This window comes from Vicia villosa, unplaced genomic scaffold (assembly GCF_029867415.1).
Source record: "Vicia villosa cultivar HV-30 ecotype Madison, WI unplaced genomic scaffold, Vvil1.0 ctg.000470F_1_1, whole genome shotgun sequence".
Classification (NCBI taxonomy): Eukaryota; Viridiplantae; Streptophyta; class Magnoliopsida; order Fabales; family Fabaceae; genus Vicia; species Vicia villosa.
In genome coordinates, this window is record NW_026705227.1 from 235,919 (window position 1) to 259,629 (window position 23,711).

A 23,711-nucleotide genomic window follows, 5' to 3' on the forward strand; every position below is an offset into this window, starting at 1 on the left:
ACATCGTCACCTAAACTTGAGTTTGGGTTTTCTTATGAAGGTTTGGGTTAAAGATTCTTGACGAAGCGACACTATTAAAAAAATTTGATATTCATGAGTCAACTATAAGATGTCACTAAATTGGTCACTAAAATAAATCAGCGACCGATTTAGCGGCCAAAATTTTATGACCGCCTATTCGGTCATAAAAAAATGTTTTTATATAGAATTTAATTTACATAAAAAATCAGAGACCAAAATTTCGGTCACTACTATTTCTTATGCTACTATTTCCATTTCAATTTTTTTAAAAGATTTTAATTATGTTTCAATTTTTATTTTTAGTAAATTTTTTTCAACTTCTTATTGTTTTAACAAATAAAAGATATATTTATATAAAAATAATACCATTTTATATTGATATTGGCATGAAAGTGAACTTTATTTTTATTACAATTTTTATATGTGCATAATGAGAGTATATTACTTTATTGTGAAACATGTGAAAAGTATATTACACACGAGTCTTTAATGGTGTGCGGAGGTGAGTATATTACTTTATTGTGAAACATGTGAAAACTCTAATTTTTCTTCAAACTACATTGTTTCTATATTTCAAATTCTCTAGACAACAACATAGTCATTGAAACAAATGGATCAAAGACTTGTCTCAACTTGGTCTAACGTTAATTCCTCTGTCCCTCTTTCCTTTGTTCAACCACCTGAGTGTAGACCTGGTAAGGTCACAAACCCTCCAACTAAGACAATACCTTTGATTGATCTTGGAGGACATGATCATGCTCATACCATAATACAAGTTCTGAAAGCTTCTCATGAATATGGCTTTTTTCAGGTTAATTTCTTTAATTTTTTGCACTGTCACATCTGACGTGTCTGTTGTTCAACGTGTGTCAGTGATATAGACACTTCAGATTGCGTGTGGGCGGTGTGTCTGACATTTGTATGACTGAGACTAACCTAAAAAATTATGAAATAGGTTATCAACCATGGAGTTTCAAAGGAATTGGTGGATGAAGCATTGAATATTTTCAAAGAATTTCATGGCATGTCTCCCGAGGAAAAGGTGAATGAATGTTCTAAAGATCCAAATGGAATTAATTGCAAGATGTATCCAATAAATGAGAATTACAAAAAAGATGCTATTCAATATTGGAAGGATACATTGACTCATACATGTCCTCCTTCTGGAGAATTCATGGAGTTTTGGCCTCAAAAACCACCTAAATACCGGTAAGTAACTTTATTTTAACAAGTTTTCTTTTATATATTTTTAAAATATGGTTATAAGTATTTGATTAAATATTATGATTTGATATGTCAATTTTTTTAGTTCAATATTTTACAAATGAAGGCGTTTTGATTTGATTCGTACGTTTTTGTTTCAGTTTGAAACCAATATTGTCGTGAAATTGATTACATCATCAAACAGCATTATTGAGGGGAGTATAAGATAACATTGAAATGTGCAATAAATTGATGTAACTAAGAAACACCAAGTCAAATATACAAAACTTAACACAATATTTATAAATTGATAGAGCAATCAATAACTTTTTTAATATATTTGGAAATAGAAAAATTACATTGACTTCGTCTCTCACAAAACATACCGTCACAAAAATTGGAACTTCTATATTGACTTCTAGGTTTTGTTCCCACGTGAAGAAAAAATAGAAAAGTGTATTCGTTTCAACATCAAGAGAAAAATAGAAAGAGAGAGAGTAGATTATGACATAATTTTATTCAAAGAAAAAGAAGATAATTTGAAAAAAAAGAAAAGAAATATATATATATATATATATATATATATATATATATATATATATATATATATATATATATATATATATATATATAGAGGAGGGATCAAATTACACCCGAAGAGTTACACCACGAGTTACACTCGTTCAAAAACTACATCTCGAATTAATATTTTTTAAATTCAACCGTTGGATTGAAACATAATATCATATAGATCATACCTATAAAGTTTGAGCTTAATCTATAATGATTTACTATGTCATTGAATCACATCAAAATTAACGTTATATGAAAGCTCATTTTAACGTTAATCTTTGGATATCTTGATGATATAGTAAATCATTATAGATTAAGCTCAAACTTTATAGGTATGATCTATATGATATTATGTTTCAATCCAACGGTTGAATTTAAAAAATATTAATTCGAGATTTAGTTTTTGAACGAGTGTAACTCGTGGTGTAACTCTTCGGGTGTAATTTGATCCCTCCTCATATATATATATATATATATATATATATATATATATATATATATATATATATATATATATATATATATATATATATATATATATAGAGGGCATATCATATGAGAATGACTTTTTTATATGAGAATGTGAGAATGAATCTGAACCATTGGATTTTAAAATAAATGGTGAAGATTATGGGTGAATCTTTTTTTCTCTCTCCTACATTTTGAAATAAATGATGCAGGAGAGAGAAAAAAAAGACTCACCCATAATCTTCACCATTTATTTTAAAATTCAATGGTTCAGATTCATTCTCACATTCTCATATAAAAAAGTCATTCTCATATGATATGCCCTATATATATATATATATATATATATATATATATATATATATATATATATATATATATATATATATATATATATATATATATATATATATATATATATATATATATATATATATATATATATATATATATATATATATATATATATATATAGTCTCGGTTTCAATTTATATAAAATTGTTTATTTGAAAAATAAAAATTTAAATGAAAAAAATTAGAGACATCGTCATACTGAATTATAATCTTACAAAGTCCTCTTACAAATTTTTTTCACCAAAACTAATTTATCTATTAATTAATTATTAATTATAATATATTAAATTGAAACTAACAGTAAGTTTTATTATTTAATCTTATAAATTTCAATATATAAAAGCTCTTAGAGAAAGGCTTCTCTTACACTATATTTTACACCCACGTCGTATTTTATACTATAAATATATACTTTTTATTTTTTTAATGATTAATTATACTATTTAAAAATTTGTGCAGTACTAAAACAGCTATACACATATTGTGTATTTCTATACGGTGTAATGAAATAGTGGAAACCTAACTAACGAAGCTCAAACTCTTAAGTGTCTTAAGAACTAAAATTGAGGGTAATATTATTAGAATTTTATATATATTCCACTAATTAATTTTATTATTAATTAATAAAAATGATCATTAATAAGTCATAAGAAAACTAACCCACTAATTCTATTAATTATTTGTGAGTTATGTTAATTAATTATTTTATTTCATTAATTATATAAACTATATCTATTGGAAGTTTCGTGAGAGACATTATAGAATAACTTCCCATTGAATCCACTCACCTGAACCAAAAAAATAATAAAATAATAAAATTTAAATAATAATAATTATTGTTTTCATAATATTTTTTTTTAGTTTTGAAATCATATATCTTTGAAGTATAAGGAAATATGTTCTTTTGTAATATGGAGAATCAGAAGATGAATGTTACAAAATTATTTTTAATTTTTTATTAATCAATCATATAATATTTTCATTCTATTAATTGGTTTTTATTAATTCTTGATTTTTTTGTATTGATTTTGAAGTTATGTAAATTTTATTGATTTTGATTTTATCATTTGAGAATTTCTTTTCTGACCCCTCTATGGGGTGATCCCAGCGAAAACCCCTAAATACTCCTATTTCGGAAATGCATTTATAAAGTAAATTTTTTTTTAGATTTTTCCATTCGGAAGTGCATCTCCGAAAAAAATTGGGATTTTGATTATTTTGGAGATACATCTCTGAAACACTAAAAAAAAATAGGGATTTTGATTAATTCGGATATGCATATCCGAAAATATTCCAAAAATTAATTTTTTTAATAATAATAATGATAATTATTCGGTTGATATTTTTATTCTAATTTTAATTAAAATTAATAAATAAATTTCATATTAATAATTATTAAAACTATAACTAATACACAATAATTATGATTATATAAAAAATAAATACAATAATAATTATTTAGCAAAATTTAAAAATAAAAGAAGAATAAAATTATTTACTATTTTATTCATATTTTAATATAAATTTCAAAGAAAATTTTGTCTTAATTTTCATTTAGTTTAAAAAAATTAGAATGTTTTATTATAAATCATTTTTCATTTAGTTTAAAAAAATTTAAAAAAAATTGTTTTAATTTTATTTAATGAATATGTAAATTATATATTTAGTTTTATAATAATTTTATATAAGTGTTTTTAATTTATATTTGTTTATAAAATGATTTTTTATAACTATAAAATTATTTTTGAAAATTAGTTTATAAAATAATTTCTTTTATGTCTCATAAAAAAACTTTATTATTATTATTATTATTATTATTAATTTTTTATATAAAAATAAAATGTTAATTTAAATATTTATTAGGTTAATATTATTATTATATCTTGATTATAATGATATATATTTAATAATTTATAATATAATCAATACAATTAATTATACTATTAATTGTATTGATTCATCTCGATTTTAATTTTTTAATAATTATTAAATTTTTTCAGAAATGCATATCTGAAACATTCCAAGACTAAAAATTGGAATATTTTGGATATGCATCTCCGAAGACACTCCCTCTCTCAAAAACAAAAAAAAAATACATCCCTGAAAACATCGTTTTTTTGGTGTTTTCGGAAGTGCACTTCCGAAATCAACTTTTTTTCTGAAAAAAAGTGATTTCGGAGATGCATTTCTAAAATATAGGAGCATTCTGAAAATTTCGTCGCGGGTGACAAAAAGGTTAGGGGTCAATAAAGAAATTCTCTTTTTATTTCTAACTATGACTTATGCTTTCTTTTCATTTTTTTATTATATTTTTTATTTTGTTTATCATAGTTTTTCTAATTATTGTAGCTTAATTTTGAATTTTATTATTCACATATGTAAGATAATAAGTTGATTTCTAAAAATTGATTAGTATATGAATTTTTGTTCGTATACAATTTGCATTTTTAATTATCTTATAAATATTTTTTTATTTTTTCATTTAATTCAAACTATTACATTGATGATATTTTTATAAATTATATACTCATTAAAGTTTGTATTTTTTTATATCAACGCCATCACTATTTATTTAATTTATAAATAAATTAATTAAATAGTATATTTAATTTTTTATTCTTAAAACTATTAACTTTATAGGAGTAGGAAGTTTTAGGCTCTGTTTGGTAAGACAACTTTTCGAGCTTATAGCTTATATCTTATGTCTTATAAGCTCATATGATATTTTAGACCCGTTTGGTAACGGTCTTTTCATCACGAGCTTATAGCTTATTTTACTAGCTTATAGCTTTTTTTCCAGACGCTATTTCAAATAGCGTTTTACCTTATGTCTTATAGCTTATTACTTTTTCTTCCTTTTTTATCCTTATTATTTCAATTAAAATCCATTTTTAACCCTTATAATTTATTTTAATTTAAAATAAAATAATTATATATTAAATATCTTTTATGTCATTTTACATTTATAAGTTAATTGAACCGCTAATTTTACCAAACACTTCAATGAGCTTATAAGCTATCAGTCTCAACCATAAGCTATAAGCTATAAGTCATCAGTCATCAGCCATCAGTCATAAGCTATAAGCTATCAGCTAGTTTATCAGTCAACTGCTATTTTTACCAAACAGACCCTTAGTAGACTTAGACTCTGTTTGGTTTTGAGCTTATAGCTTATGTTTTATGTCTTATAAGCTCATATGATAATTTAGATCCGTTTGGTAACGGTCTTTTCATCACGAGCTTATTTTTTCTTCCTTTTTTATCCTTATTATTTTAATTAAAATTTATTTTTAACCCTTATAATTTATTTTAACTTAAAATAAAATAATTATATATTAAATATTTTTTATGTCATTTTACATTTATAAGTTAATTGAACCGCTAATTTTACCAAATACTTCAATTAGCTTATAAGCTATCAGTCTCAACCCGCTATAAGCTATAAGCCATCAGTCATCAGCCATCAGTCATGAGCTATAAGCTATCAGCTAGCTTATCAGTCAACCGCTATTTTTACCAAACAGACCCTTAAACAAATTAAATTATATGTATAAAATTGTAAGTTTTCATAAAGAAGTAAATTATTTGTATTAAATTGTATTAAAATAATCATTCATCCTTTTTTTCATAAAATACTTTTATGTGTATATGTTCTAGCCTATTTTTTAAACTATCAATAAATTAAAATCTATTCGTGCATCACACGGGCAGACGTCTAGTTTTGATTATTCGATTAATTTTTTCTATAAATTTTGATATATTTTTTTTCATTGAATTCATGTTTTTCAGATTGGGGTAAAGCCCCAAAAATTATTTGTTTTGTTAATTTTATGCATACTTCATATTTCTATTATTTTTCGTTTTTATTTAATCATTGTAGTTAAAGAGAAAAATTTTATTATTTTTCTATCTCAAATTTTACTTCAAATAAACAATTATTTTGTCGGATTTTTTCAGTGAGATTGTTGGTAAATATACACAAGAATTAAACAAATTGGGACATGAAATTTTGGAGATGCTTTGTGAAGGGTTAGGGCTAAAGCCAGGATATTTCATTGGTGGACTTAGTGAAAATCCAATGGTACTAGCTCATCACTACCCTCCATGTCCAGATCCAAGTTTAACTTTAGGCCTAGTCAAACATAGAGACCCTACACTCATCACTCTTCTACTTCAAGATCAAGAGGTTCATGGACTTCAAGTTCTTAAGGACAATGAATGGATTCTTGTTGAACCTATTCTCAATGCTTTTGTTGTTAACATTGGCTTAATCATGCAGGTAAAATAAAATTTAATCATTTGTTATATTAATTTAAATTCTATTAATTAGTTTCCTAATATAATATTATATAATGTTTTTCTTTTTCAGATAATTACTAATGGAAGACTTATTGGTGCTGAACATCGAGTTGTGACAAATTCAAGAAGTGCAAGAACATCAGTTGCATATTTCATCTATCCTTTATTTTCAAGAATGATTGAGCCAGCACAAGATTTGGTAGATGAAATCACTCCTCCAATTTATAAGTCTATATCATTTGGAGAATTTCGTAAAAATTTCTATGAAAAAGGAATCGAAATTGAACAAGTTTTGCATTCTTAGTTATCCAAACAAATAAGAGAAAAAAATTAAGAGAGAACTTGTTATTTCTTATATTTGAAAAATGAAATAAATGAGGGGAGAAATAAATTTGTGTATTGGACTATATTTGTCTCTTTATATCTATATATCCTCATATATTTTTCTTTCTTTTTTTACCTTAAGAATGTGTGTGTTATGTTTTAGTTTAAGCTATCTTCAGTGGGCCTTCAAGGTATTTGATGTTTTGCTCCAAAGAGGTTTGAATGATGATAATGGACGTTGGAGTAAAAATCTAAGGGTGATTTCTAACCAGCTTCTCTATTCCATCCAACAAAGGTTTCTTTCAGAGATGGTGGGTTTTTTCAAGATAGAGAACCGATATAATCGAACTGTGCGTGATACAGCTAAACATATGATCCGTAACTGGATAGATTCAAAGATTGTGGTTCTTAAACTCATTTATCTTTTATGGAAAACTGTTGCTTGGTTAGGATTAAGAAATCGGTTTGGTATTACTCTTTTGGATTGTAATCTTTCAAATTTTACTATTGTCCAACTCTTAGTAGATCTAACCATTAGTGTTGATTTTAGATTGAGGATGAGAAATGCTCTCAATCAATGTTTGTCATTATGCTTGTACTCCTTTTTTATCAATTGAATGAAATTGTCTTACTGTAAGAAAAAAGAATATAAATCACCACTATAGAATAGTAAAGTATGCATAATTTGATTTTTGGTGTATGCAAATGGCATTAAGAGAGTTGCCACTTGCCTGCTCTTTATTTTGATTGTGTGAGTTGCCACTTGCAGATTCAAACCCAAAATTTTCCCTTTTTAATTTGATTGTGTGAGTTTCACCAGAAGAATGTTTAGAGAAAGAAAAAAAAAAGACATGTGTTTATAAGTGGGGGCAATCCTCATCCTACAAGCCGATTTTGTAGAGTTGAGTTAGGCTTAACCACACTTTTTAACATGGTATTAGAGCCTCGTTTAAGCTCAGTTGGGCCACCTATTATGATTTCCGCTATCGGGCCACCCACCATTTATTTCCACGCTCCAATTGTCTAGTCTTGGGCGTGATGGGGTGTGTTAAGAGTCCCACATCGGACAATATATGGCCTGAACATGTGTTTATAAGTGGGGGCAATCCTCATCCTACAAGCCGGTTTTGTATGGTTGAGTTAGGCCTAACCACACTTCTTAACAGTTACATCATTTTGAATGCGACATTTTTCTCTATTTTAGAATTGTCTAGAACTTGTTTATTCCAATTGGCATTCAATTTAGGGGTAATTCGGAGTTCTCTTTAATTATAAATTTTGTTAAGTCGTTGTTGTTAGATATTCCAAACTTTGAGGTTAAGTTTTCAAAGCGTCAAGCGAATATGGTTGCCCATACCTTAGCAAAGGCGGCCAATTTTTGAACTCAACACTGTACGTTTGATGATATCCCTCCTTGTATTACGCTACATTTGATTAATGAAAGTTGTTAAGTTTGCTTTTATCACAAAAAAAAAAAACATATACATCTCTCTTAGATTTAACCAAATTTAAAGAAATTTCCAATACACTTTGGATGAGATAATTGATTTTTTTTTTAAATTTAAATTTTAAACAATTGAAATAATTAAATTGAAATTCATTTATTTAAAAAAAAAAATTGTTTGAGTAGAGTATTAAAATTGTTGGTTGTTAAACTTTTGGTTTCATTTTTATAAACTTTAAAATTTTATAAATAGAGACCAAGTTGCAATATACCATTCTATTATATTATCTAACATTTGATAAGAGATTGATCAAACTTCTTAAATTTTTCTTCCCCAAAAAATAATTATCTAACATTTACTAAGAGATTGATCAAACTTCCTAAATTTTCCTTCCCTCAAATATAATTTACACTATAAATTGGACATTTTGGTGACTAACAAAATAACACTTCACTTTTTCATTTTTTTGATTTCTAACACCAAGTGTTCCATTTTCATTGGTTCACACACTTTCTACAATATAATACACTATCTCATTCTTTCTATGCTTTTCTCTTTCTCTTTACTCTCTCTTCAATACATAATTATTGCCATTCTAAATGCTTGTTGAGAAGAAAGAATACTTTTACATTTCTATCTCACTCTCTCCCTAACATAATATTGATTAAATTTTTGCTAAGTAAATTTTTGTTATAATTCAGTTGTATTCATAACTGGTTTTAGTTTGCGGGAATTAAATCAAAATTGTGGAGGCTGGAGCATTCGTTGAATTTTACATTTGTATTTGTTAACTTACATTTTATTTTTTTTCAACTCACATGTTCTTTTTTCTATGGTTATTAAATATAGTTGAATTTCTATAATTATTAGTTATTTATAATTAAGTCGATCATTCATTTTAAATTTACATGTTTCTAAATATATTTTATATAATATTAAATAAATTTACATGTTATTAAGCTGTATTTTACGAGTCACTATCAACCGAATACACATTTTATACCATATCAATTGCATGAAAATATAATGTATTTTAAAAAATATATATTTATCTCACGGGTCACTAACAAGACAATATTTATTTTAATTTAATCAATCATTATTTTAATTTAAGAGACAAAATCTTTATTTTTAAATATTAATTTTTTCTCCATCTCATAAATATTTTTTTTCTTCTTTGTATATGATTATTTAATATAATTAAATCTATATGATTACTGTTCATTTTAAAAAAAGTAAACCATTTCAAATTTTGCAGTTATGACCTATCTTAAACCTTTTTTGTGGATTATTATTTTAATATAGAACCTAAATTTCATACTACTAATATCTTATTAGTAAAATCTTTTTTTAAATGGTTAATTTTCATTTTATATATACAATTTGGACAAACTTTTTTACTTCACATTTTTCGTATCATTCAAAAAATATTACACCACAAATAATGCACCCGAGCGACAGCACGTGTCACTAACTAGTTGTTAAATACCATAAGAGATCAATTTGGAAAGTTTGAAAACTATTAAGGATTAATTTTAATTTTTTGAAAAACTTTAAAAGACAATTTGTAAAATTTGGGGACAAATTTGAGAAATTTCAAATTCTTTGATTTTAATCGTCATTTCAAAATTCTTAAATTTAATTTGGTCAAAATACTTCATAGATTTTCATCATTTTTACAATTTTTTTTATTCAAACAATAAATTTTATCCAAATTATTTTGAACTCTTTCAAAATATTATAGGGTTAAATATACAACACCCCCTCTATTTTGAATTCTCTCAGGTAAAGTTTTTTTTGTGATCCCCTTGCAATTTCTAGATTTCTTCAAATAGCCCCCTGACTGCCACATTGAAGTAAAAATTCTCTCTTGCTACCTATGTGGCAGTCCACATGATATTTTATTTTAATTTTTAATTATTTTTTAAATACACGTGAAATTATTTTTTTATTTAAAAAATATTATATAATTTTATTATTGTTTTTTAAATAACAGTAATAAAATTATTCAAAAAAAATCAAAAAAAAAGTTAATTTTTTTTATAATTATAAAAAAAATTCCACGTGAATTTAAAAAATTAAATTAAAATATCACGTGAACTGTCATGTGGGCAGTAAGAGAGAATCTTTGCTGCAATGTGGCAGTTAGGGGAGTCCTTGAAAAAATCTAGAAATTGAAAGGGAGAGATTGCAAAAATAAACTTTACGACGAATTAAAATCAAAACTCGCTAATATTACAGGGAGTGTTGAATATTTAATCCAATATTATATTCATGCTTCATCCAAACTCACTCTTAATATTTTTTTCAAACTCTTTCAATTTATACAATTATATCTTTCATCTCGTTTGGATAGTATTATTTTACATACATATAAGTATAAGTGCAAAATACGATGTTTAAATATGGTTTGTCTAAATACAAACACGATAAAATGACGCTTATAAATGTGAATATTATGACAGTTTCGATCGCCACAATTCTCAAATAAAACATGATTACTAATTGAGTCAAAAGTTTTTCTAAATAGTATTATTCATACAAATTCATATGATAGGTCCAAATGTTACTATTCATGTCTAGGGTCGGTAAAATAAATTTGTACCCATGAATATCTGCGGATATAATTCATCACGAGTACGAGTCCGATAATTTATTAGGTATTCACAGATAAATTAATGAGTATTTAATTACGTTTTAGTAAATGATTACTGATGTTCTTGTGGATATTCGTATCCATTATTAATTATCAAAATTACTTAAATATTAATTTGTTTAATCTAAAATTATTATTATTAGTATTATTTTGATAAATATTAAACTATGATTATTATTATGAATAAGAAACTATTATTATTATTATTATTATTATTATTATTATTATTATTATTTATAATATGAAATTATTATTATTTTGTTGAATTTAGTATAATTATTTGGTAAAAGAATAAATAGAATAAATGAGATTTATTTTGTTATTATTATTATTATTATTATTATTATTATTATTATTATTTTATTATTATTATTATTATTATTATTATTATTATTATTATTATTATTATGATGTGTTAAATTTGAAATTAATTTTTTATGTCTTTAAAAGAAGATAAAAAATTGTTATTAGAAAAATTATTTAAATAACAGTACCCATGAAAATTTTTAAATATCCGTTGAAATCGCAAAATTTACGGATACTCGTTTGGCGAATACCCCCGCGTAGGGGTGGCAAAGCGAGCGGCCCCTCTCTTTTAGGCCCGCCCCGTTTAAGACCGTCCAAAGGAGGGGAAGGGCGGACCAACTTAGGCGTCTGAGCTCAAAAGTCAAGCCCGCCCCGTTTACTAACGAGTTGGGCCGACCCGCCTTTTTTTTTTTTTACAATTTGATTTATTATATAATATACGAAAATTTTAATTACTACCAAAAAGGTTGATAAATGATTTTTTTTAACAATGCACAATAGAACTTCAACATGTCTTAAGTTCAAACATTACAAAAAATAAAATAAATAAAGACCAATTACGATAAAAAAATTATCGAAATAAACTCATGCATAATAAAAAACGTATCAAAATAAATAAATAACAATACATATCATTTTAATCATATTTAAAAACTAACTACTAAAAGAACCTAATTAAGAATTTACACTAGACAAACAATGATAATAATTACACTTCATAATACATCACGATGCATAAAATAGTTAAGTATAAAATATCAACACACATGTCTTTCTCACTGTTTACTTCCTATAGACTCTTATATTGACTGATTTCTTAATAGTTAAATCCTAAATTTGTCACACGTATACACTCATCAAATCCTTCATTTTTTTAAAATCAACATCTATTTCTAAAGAAAACATGTGAGCTAAGGTATTGACAACTTGATAATTGTTTTTATTTCAAGCTAATGTATTTTCTTACAATTGTTCTTTTATTTCAAGCTTTTCAAATCAACGCATGTATTAGAAAGTTATAGAAAGAACGTTACAATTATAATTCAATTTGTATGTATAATAATTTAGAATAAATTCAATCAACATAATCCTAAGAGAAGAGTGTTGTTTTTATAGTTACAGTTGTTTTAATTCTAAGTAAAAAATAAAAAAGTTTTAATAAAAAGCCCGCGGGGAAAATCCGCCTAGTCCCGCTTCGTCCCGCTTTTTTAAGCGGGTTAGACGGAGCGGGCCAACTTAAGATACCGAGCCGAAAACCTTAGCTCAGTCCGTATAAAATGGCGGGTCAAACGGGCTGACCCGGCAGGCCTAACCCCTTTTGCCACCCCTACCCCCACGTGTATGAGACGGGTAAGATTATCATATTTAATACGCGGGGTGGATAGCGGGAAATTAGTACTCGTGCATATAGGTATCAATTGTCATCCCTATTCATGCAAGGAGAAAGGAGTTATACATTCATATGGTTTTGAAAAACATATATAGTGTTATAAATGACATGATCATGAATGTCCATCAATTAGGAGATTTCAGATTGATTTTCCATTTATTATATATGTACTATGAATATGACTCATATTGTATTTGAATTACTCACTCATAATTAGAATAATATAATTAACTCTCTTCTTCTCTTTTCTAAAAAAAAAACGCTCAAATATAAAGTGAATTATTCTTTTATCCTTTAATAACATCTAAGATTATAACACATGATTATAGATAATATAAATTATTATTTCTAAAAATAAACAAATAAATATATGAATTAAAGATTTGATTTTTTTTTTGCATATAAAACGCTCAATTTTTTATGAATATATTTTATACAAATAATTTTATTATTTACTATGGATTAGACGAGTGGAAGAAATCTACCTTTGGTAATGTCCATGACAATGTAAAAGTGGTTGAATGTAATCTTAAAGACATTCAGCAGCAAATACAAAGTCTAGGGTATTCTAATAATTTGCAGGTGTTGGAAGCAAAAGCTCAACATGAATTTGAAAAAGCTTTGAGCATGGAGGAAGAGCTTTGGAGGGAGAAAACTAGAATCTAATGACACTTACAAAGTGATAGAAACACAAACTATTTTCATACCTATGCTAAAATTAAAAGAAAGACTAAAATGATCTCCTCCTTATTGATTGATGGTAAGATAGAAACTAATCACATTATTCTAGAGAATCATATTGAATCCCATTTCAAAAAGATCTTTAATTCTGATTTTAGGGGGCAGGCTTCTGATCTTATTGATAGAGTCATTCTTAAGCTTGTCACTAATCAGACAAATGACATGCTTTTGAGACTGCCTAGCCTTGAGGAAATCCATGTTGCTGTTCTTAACCTTAATATTGACTCTGCACATGAGCCAGATGGATTTGGTGCCATTTTCTATGTTAAATATTGGGATATAATTAGTCTATATGTCATAAAAGTTGTTAAACAATTATTCTTGCAGGGATGGATTCTTCCCAATTTTAATGCAAATACTCTTGTTATGCTTCCTAAAATCAAAGAGGCCAATAGCATTAGCCACTATAGACCAATAGCTATGGCAAACATTAAGTATAAACTCATTTCAAAAATCTTAGCTGACAGGTTATCCTCTATACTTCCCTCTATCATTTCATTTGGGCAAAAGGGCTTCATTGCTGGTAGGAGTATTAAAGATGGTATATGCCTTACTTCTGAGGCTATTAATCTTTTAGGCAATAAAAATTTCAGTGGAAATGTTGCCCTCAAAATTGATATTTCTAAAGCCTTTGACTCTCTCAATTGGGACTTTATTATCAAAACTCTAAAAGCTTTTGGATTTAGTCAAAAAAATTTGTTCTTGGATCCATACTATTCTCTATTCTGCTAACATTTTTATTGGTTTCAATGGAAAGCAAGTGGGATATTTCAAGTGCTCCAATGGGGTAAGGCAGGGAGACCCCCTATCACCTTTCCTCTTCTGTCTGGCTGAAGATGTTTTAAGTAAAGCCATAATAGACCTGGTGAACACAAACCAGATGAACCTCATACAAGACTATAAATCTTGCAAAGTTCCTTCTCATACATTATTTGCAGATGACATCATGATCTTTTGCAGGGGAGATACAAAATCTCTAACTGCAATCTCCAAACTTCTGAAGAACTATGCTCAGTTCTCCGGGAAGATATGCAATTCAATAAAGTCAATCATCTATACTGAGAGCATGTCTGTGGAAAGACACTGCAGGCTAGCAGATATCATAGGCTTTTCCAAAGCTTCTCCTCCTTTCCTTTACCTTGGTGTCCCCATTTTCATTGGTAACCCAAAATCTAATCACTTCAATTTTGTTGCAGATAACATCAAGATTAAATTGGCTACTTGGAAAGCTAATTTGTTGTTCATGGCTGGAAGGGTCATGCTAGTCAAGACTGTAATTCACAGTATGATGGTTCACTGCATCAGTATATACAACTGGCCTTCAAGTATCATTAAAAGCATTGACAAATGGATGAGGAATTTCATTTGGAGGGGAAATATGGAAAAAAAGATGCTAGTTACTGTTGCTTGGAAGAAGTGCTATTTGAAGAAATCTAAAGGAGGTCTTGGCATCATATCTTTGAAACACTACAACTTAGCTACTAACATTCACCTGTGCTGGCAAAGCTTCTTGCAGTTATGGTAAAAAGAGGCTCTAAGTTGATAAATTACTCCATCAAATCTTCTTTGTGGAAAGGATTCAAAGAGGTATATGACAAGGTTGTTGATAATAGAAATTGGGTGATTGATAATGGTATGAATATTAACTTCTGGCTGGACAATTGGACTGGTGAAATTCTGGACTTCAAATACAAAATCCCAGAACAATTTCACTCAAATCTTAAAAACTATGTTGTTGGCTATTGGATTAACAACTCCTAGGCTCTCCATGACAACATTCAATTTGCCTTCCCTGGTCTTCTATCCCTCATATCATCCTTCTCTGTAGCTCATTTCGCTTTTGAGGATTCTTTGGTCTGGAAAAATATGGAAGGAGGAAGGTTGTCAATCAAACATGCTTATGACATGATCACTAAGACCTCAGGCTCGACAAAATGGTTAGAATTCCCTTGGGACCAAGACTCAGCCCCTGCTCATTCTATGATGGTGTGGAAACTGATGCACAATAGAGTTTCCACTGATGAGAATTTATCTATCCGTGGTTTCTTTTTTCCTTCTATATGCTCCCTATGTCAAAAAGCTGCTGAAACAACTCCTCGCCTCTTCTTCACGTGTGAATTTTCTAGGAAAATCTGGCTTTGGTTATGTGAGAAGCTTAACATATCCTACACTATCAATAGCATAACTGACTGCCAGGTTTTACACAAGTCATGGAGCCCGCAGGCACTTTCAGTCATCAGAGCTATCATTGTTTTTACTTTTTACCAAATATGGCAGGCAAGAAACAAAAGCATATTTGATGATAGTGTTACTCATTGGAAGCATTGCATCTCCAATATTGCGGCTAGGGCTAAAATGGTGGGAACCTTAACTTCAAAAAAAGAAAATAACTCTGAGTAGTTTTTTTATTCTTAAAGATTTTGACATTGACATTCATCCTCGTAATCCTCTAACCACTATGGAAGTCATTTGGCGTCCGCCTAATCGAGGATGGATCAAGTGCAACATTGATGGTGTTTCTTCGAGCAATCCGATTTTAGCCGCTTGTGGAGGCCCGTTCAGGGATGACAAAGCAACCCATTTGATCAGTTTTAGTGTGTTTCCTGGCCTTGGTAGTTCTGATTTCGCAGAGTTTATGGATGCAATCTTAGCTATTAAGAAAGATATATGTTGATACGGCAAAGCGACAAGCAAAAGTTTTGGAAGTATTTATCCGGGAAATTATCGTGTTCACATAGATTAGTTCTATTGGATCTTCGTTTGAAGGATTCTTAGTTCTTGAGTTTGGGTTAAATGGATTTTAAGTAAACGGGAAAAATATAACATATGAACATAAAATAAATTCATTCTTGATAGAGAGTAACTTATCTGGTTTGAATCTAAACTACTCCTTACAAACATAGATTTATCACTCCGCCGTACTCAATCTACAATCTCATCAGAATCACCACATATCCCTCACATCAATGTCCATTTTTGCAACACCGACGAGAGTTCAACTATATTGCTCTTTCGACGATGTCTCAACCGATCGAACAACACAGAGACATTTAACTTAGATATTATGTGGATATTAACCCCAACCCCTATGTCTATAATCTAAATCTAACAGATATCCCACTAATCAAGATTTATGATGTCTATTTCTACAACAACACAAATCCAAAGCATTTAAGCAAAAAGATCAAGGAAACACCGATTAAGATTTGTAAAGAAAATTTTATGCAATTAGTAGAAAGAGTAACAAACATACATAGGTTTAGAGTAAACTTACAAACAAACCCAAAAAAAGTGGTTGTTGAAGCGGTAAAGCGGCAAGCAAAAAGTAATAGGTATTATTTATTAACGGGAGATATAGGTTATATCGTATCGTAGTCCACAGAGATTGGTTGAGAAGAACTTCCGTTCGACTATCTCGCGTTCTAAGTTTCATGATTGGGTTTGCGGAAAGGTAAATGCGGGAAAAGTAAATAAAAGCAGATAAACATTTTCAATAGTCTAAGATAAAGAGTTATGGAATTGTATTTCGTTCTACCCGTCTAGTACTTAAATCCGAAGATCTATCGCTCGACACTCACAATATACATCAACATCACCGGGCATCAATCGAGACGCCACATCGGTGCCCATGTCTGCAACACCGACGAAAGCTCAACCACACTATTCACATCAGCGATTTCTCCACCGACACAAACAACACGGAGGCATTAAACTCGATACCCACTACGATTGTTAGCCCTAAATCCATGTCTGCAATCCAGAAACTAACAGTTATCATTCCTAATCAAGATCTATGATGCCCATGTCTGCAACACCACAAATCCAGAGCATTTAAGCAAAAAGATCAAGAACAACAACAATGATGATTTGTAAAGCAAATATATAAACAATCCCAAGATCCACAAATATACATACAATAAGAGTAGAAATATACATACAACACCCACCATTAGAATGAAACAAAGGGAAGAGAGAAGATGAACCGGAAAGATCTCATCGGTACAATGGAATCGAGACAGATCCCTGATCAATCCACATGGTGTAGCATCCAATGGTGTTTCCTCAAGCTCTAAACTACCAAAAATGGATCAGAGCTCAACTTGTCAAGAAGAGATGATAAAAAAACTAAAAAATCTGATTTTACAACATATATACAAAAACTGAAGTCGTAGACCGCGCTAAGCGCGCCCACCGCGCTAAGCGGGCTGTTTTTTATTGGTCTTAAACCGCCAGACCGCGCTAAGCGCCAAAAATCCGCGCTAAGCGCCAAACTTTCTGCCAAACGTGTCAAAGATGCTCCCAGACCGCGCTTAGCGCGGTCAAGCCCGCTTAGCCTGCTCAACAGAAAAATGAAATCTTATTTTGGCCATATCTTGAGAACCGTAACTCCGATTTGCGCCCGGTTCGAAGCGTTGGAAAGCTTATTCCATGCTCTATCTAACAATGAATAAATATCAATGAAATTGATGATTTTTCTCATATTTGTTTTGAGCGCTATCCGCCGATGAATTGGTAAAATCGCGTGCTCGCCGCCGTGTCTTCGACACTTTATTCCTCAAAGCTTCGAACACGCATAAATACATACAAAAAGACAACAAAACTATCAAATGGTATATATTTACACGAAAACGTAACAAAACACAAACGATACAAATATACACAAAAACGGGGAATTATTCAAACGGTATTAACAAAAAGTATCGATAAGTGCCACTATTTACAAACACAAAATAACTACATTTTGGCACTTAACAACTCTCCCCAACTTGAATTTGTTTGTCCTCAAACAAGGCCAAACACTCAAATCGCAAAAGTTAAAATCAAAGAATCAAGAATCAACAAGATTAGGAAAAATGAAACAATTGTACGGTTCAAACAAAAACGTACCAACAAAGTAAATACTTACCACAATCCTACAACGACAACATGAAAAAGAAACGAATCCTAAGTACAAAAATCATACAAAACATTCTAAAACAAAACAAGCTCAATCACGAATCACGCCTAGCAAAAATTCATCGGTAGATGAAAAACACCGAAAGGTGAGGACTTTGACACACACCCGACAAACTTGCAAACAATAGACAAAATTATGCGTTCATCCAAAAATAGTATCGAAAACGCAACGGCACGAATCACAAGGGCTTTAAAGGTTGTAATGTGGCTTGGTTAACAAACAAGTGATAAGTCCTAAAGCTAATCGAAACAAAAACTTGCCTAAACCTAAGGGAGTAATTACTTCCACAAAGTTTCAAACAATATAATTTCAATCAAACTTCTTCTTCCTCACATGTTTCACACCAAACACAATACTTATTAACACAAATCTTATTCCAAACTCTTTTTGTTCTTTTCTTTTTCCAATTTTTTTCTTTTTTCTTTCTTTTTCTTTTCTTTCTTTTTCACAATTTTTTTTTCTTTTTTCTTTTCACAACCTCACACCAACCACAATATAATTAAGCAAACATCCTCTCCCCAACTTGAATACAACTATCATCATAATAAGAATACTCCTTACTTTCTAAGGCAAGGTAAAAATTCAAACTATAAATCATAGTTGAGGGTTCAAGAAAACAAATAATCAACATCCATACACAAATGAAAACCAAACGCTCATAGATAAGAATTAAGCAAAAACAATATGGATATTGACTAAAAGGCTCAAAGGGGGTTACTAATGGTCACACACTCACAAGGTGAATTGATATTTGGCTATGGTAGTTGCGCTCAAAATGAAACAAGTGCCTTGATCACTTTCGTGCATTCACAAAATCAATACAAACGACAGATTAAACATAATGATATCCAGTTAAAACAAGAAATGTCGGTCACTCGCATATGTACACAATGGAAAGCCACCTCACATTTATGGTAAAAAGGGGAAACTAATGTGATTCAAGTCATGAGCAAGTTATGCAAAAAGAATGAATAATATGAAAATTGTACAAATGAAAAGTCTCCTAAACATGTTATGCTATAGAAAGCGATAAACGAGTACCTTGTTGTGTACAAATTCGAACAATCATTACCGCACAATTGGCATGTTGAATCAATCAAAATTGAAGAATTACCAAATGCGACTTCAAGTAATCGAGCCAAAATTTGAGTCTAAACAACAACAAAAGAATTAAAATTATAACTATAAAATAAAATACTATAAAGCCTTGGCGTAAGTGGGAAAAAGGCGAGTCAAATGAATCATTAAAAAGAATTCATTAGCCAAAAGCTACAGACCGTGCTAAGCGCGGTCTAGCGCGCTAAGCGCGCTACACCAGAAAGACAAAAACCAGTGCAATAAAACAGAAATTCCAGTGTGCCTCCACTTAACACATATACATCTCATTTACAGAAAAACAGAAAAATAAAACCGTTGGGGTTCCTCCCAACAAGCGCTCGTTTTACGTCGTTAGCTCGACGCCTTTTATTGTTTCGCGAATGGTAAGAAACTTCCTCACGGTACGCCAATGCTTTTGCCTCAAACGCCACCTAAAGAAAACGTCCTGCCCAACCACTTAACAAATGAATCAAAAGCAAAAGTATATACAAGTATGTGTAAAAACATAATATACATAAAACGCAATATTTACAAAATCCTTATTTGGCTAAACAAATTGAAAAGTGAAGAATTAGAATTTACGAACTATCCGAGTTCATTTTGTTTAGCCAACTTCACCTTGCTAAATAGCAAAAGTAAAGAGGAACAAAATCAAACACACAAACATGTACAAGTATGAAAACATAAACATGTATAGATATATAAAAACACACAAGTATGGGAATATGCACAACATATACGATATGGACATATTTACGAAACTTAAAACACAAAACCATCGCAATGCGATTAATCTCAAAACCAATCCCCGCCAACGGCGCCATTTTGTTGAAGCGGTAAAGCGGCAAGCAAAAAGTAATAGGTATTATTTATTACCGGGTGATATAGGTTATATCGTATCGTAGTCCGCAGAGATTGGTTGAGAAGAACTGCCGTTCGACTATCTCGCGTTCTAAGTTTCATGATTGGGTTTGCGGAAAGGTAAATGCGGGAAAAGTAAATAAAAGCAGATAAACATTCTCAATAGTCTAAGAGAAAGAGTTGTGGAATTGTATTTCGTTCTACCCGTCTAATACTTAAATCCGAAGATCTATCGCTCGACACTCACAATATACATCAACATCACCGGGCATCAATTGAGACGCCACATCGGTGCCCATGTCTGCAACACCGACGAAAGCTCAACCACACTATTCACATCAGCGATTTCTCCACCGACACAAACAACACGGAGGCATTAAACTCGATACCCACTACGATTGTTAGCCCTAAATCCATGTCTGCAATCCAGAAACTAACAGTTATCATTCCTAATCAAGATCTATGATGCCCATGTCTGCAACACCACAAATCCAGAGCATTTAAGCAAAAAAATCAAGAACAACAACAATGATGATTTGTAAAGCAAATATATAAACGATCCCAAGATCCACAAATATACATACAATAAGAGTAGAAATATACATACAACACCCACCATTGGAATGAAACAAAGGGAAGAGAGAAGATGAACAAGAAAGATCTCATCGGTACAATGGAATCGAGACAGATCCATGATCAATCCACATGGTGTAGCATCCAATGGTGTTTCCTTAAGCTCTAAACTACCAAAAATGGATCAGAGCTCAACTTGTCAAGAAGAGATGATAAAAAAACTAAAAAAAATCTGATTTTACAACATATATACAAAAACTGAAGTCGCAGACCGCGCTAAGCGCGCTCACCGCGCTAAGCGGGCTATTTGTTATTGGTCATAAACCGCCAGACCGCGTTAAGCGCCAAACTTTCTGCCAAACGTGTAAAAAATGCTCCCAGACCGCGCTTAGCGCGGTCAAGCCCGCTTAGCCCGCTCAACAGAAAAATGAAATCTTATTTTGGCCATATCTTGAGAATCGTAACTCCGATTTGCGCCCGGTTCGAAGCGTTGGAAAGCTTATTCCATGCTCTATCTAACAATGAATAAATATCAATGAAATTGATGATTTTTCTCATATTTGTTTTGAGCGCTATCCGCCGATGAATTGGTAAAATCGCGTGCTCGCCGCCGTGTCTTCGACACTTTATTCCTCAAAGCTTCGAACACGCATAATACCTACAAAAAGACAACAAAACTATCAAATGGTATATATTTACACGAAAACGTAACAAAACACAAACGATACAAATATACACAAAAACGGGGAATTATTCAAACGGTATTAACAAAAAGTATCGATAAGTGCCACTATTTACAAACACAAAATAACTATATTTTGGCACTTAACAGTGGTTACAAAGAGAATAGGAGGAGATGAAAACTCAATTTCTCACGGTGTCAAACACGATCGATCGAGCTCCCGACCAAGAATCATCCGATTACAAGCCATAAATGTTGTTTTCAAAGCGCAATCTACCAAAAATTGAAGGTTGATGAGTTGGGGTTCAAAAATACCCAAAACATAACCTAAAAAATGTGTTTTCCCCGTTTTATGCAATTTTGGAACTAGTGTAGCGCACGTCGCGCGCAGGAGGGCGCTACGCGCGCTGACTGCTGTCTTGAAAAATTAGCATTAGTGTTTCGGCCATAACTTGAGAACCGTAACTCCGATTTCCGCCCGGTTCGAAGCGTTGGAAAGCTTATTCAATTTCCTATCTAACAATGACAAAATTTCAACCAAATTGATGATTTATAATTCTTTGATTTTGAGCCTTATTCATTGACGAGTTGGGTTCGTTGCTCAAAATCACGCGTTGAAGTCGTGTCTTCGACACGTTATTGTGTCATACCCCAAAATTTGCCCTCCTCTTTTCATCTTCAAATGACTCAAGGTTCAAAGGTGTTCTCAAGTCATTCTCTCCTATCCTAAATTAGGGTTTACACTGTATCAAAGGAGTCTGAATCTCTAAGGCTTCAAATGGATCTCAAGGTGTCTCATATGTCTCAAAGCATCTCCATGTCAAAAGTCAAGCTTCAATACCAAGGATTGCTCACTCAATGGCTCAGATGATCTACAGTCGACTAGTTTGACCTAAAAGTCAATTATAATCAAAATACAATCGAAACTCCTGACTTTTGGTAAACATCAAGTATGTGAGGTTATATCCATCATTTGATCAAAGGTTGATCATAATCCGTTAATAAAGACTCAGAAATGAACAAAGTCAAAAGGTTCAAATTAAGGGTTTTTTATAGGAAAAGTCAACTCAACTTTGACTGCCCATAACTTTCACATGGAGTATCAAAAATTTCCCACTCAAAGCCTATTTTGAAGGAAATTGAATCCTCTACAACTTTGTCTCTCACAAGCCAAGGCCATAAATGCACCATTTGAGAGATATGGTACAAAAGATTATAGGTCCTTTTCAAAGATCAACCGAAAGCAGTTTTTTGTCAAAGGCCATATCATCAAGATAAAACCTCCAAATGAAAAATATGTTCCAAAGTGGCTTGTAGAGGACATCTTGAGGTTTCCAAAAAGTCCCAGAACTCTCTCATGTCTTAAAAATTGAGGGAGATATGTCTTGTCAAAGTTGGTCGATTTTGGATGGAAAATGCGAAGCAAATAAGGGTTAAACTTGGATTTTTTTCCAAATGGGCCTATTCTTTTATGATCCAAACTTGCTTATGAGGTCAACATGAATGCCCAAAACTAATCCCACAATTATTTGACATTTATAATATTTTAGTGAATTTTTATTCATTTAAAATGTTATTTAAACAAAGATAATTGAAGAAAATATGTGAGATTTGATTTGGCTTTATTTTCCAATCAATTTCAATCATATAAATATCAAATATTGTCCTTAAATTCGTGCAAAGCAAGAGTAGGAGGATTAAATGGAAATTGGACAAAATTGGAAGGTTTTGGTGATCATATTTCTTCAAGATTCAATCAA

The 23,711-nt window shown here is 30.3% G+C and overlaps 1 protein-coding gene across 1 annotated transcript; it reads left to right on the forward strand.

The window, feature by feature from the left end:
- The first annotated feature begins 597 nt into the window (after positions 1 to 597).
- On the forward strand, positions 598 to 7,277 carry LOC131628643 (hyoscyamine 6-dioxygenase-like). The gene is made up of 4 exons (XM_058899472.1): positions 598 to 832; positions 977 to 1,230; positions 6,577 to 6,898; positions 6,989 to 7,277. Exons 1-4 carry the CDS (start codon positions 632 to 634, stop codon positions 7,220 to 7,222), a joined length of 1,011 nt encoding a protein of 336 aa, XP_058755455.1. The 5' UTR covers positions 598 to 631; the 3' UTR covers positions 7,223 to 7,277.
- Positions 7,278 to 23,711: the final 16,434 nt, after the last annotated feature.

Bases quoted from the DNA above. Each gene is read 5' to 3' on its own strand.
- LOC131628643 (XM_058899472.1), top strand. From the start codon at position 632: ATGGATCAAAGACTTGTCTCAACTTGGTCTAACGTTAATTCCTCTGTC. The intron at 833-976 runs GTTAATTTCTTT...ATTATGAAATAG, and splicing joins ATGAATATGGCTTTTTTCAG to GTTATCAACCATGGAGTTTC. The intron at 6,899-6,988 runs GTAAAATAAAAT...TTTCTTTTTCAG, and splicing joins ACATTGGCTTAATCATGCAG to ATAATTACTAATGGAAGACT.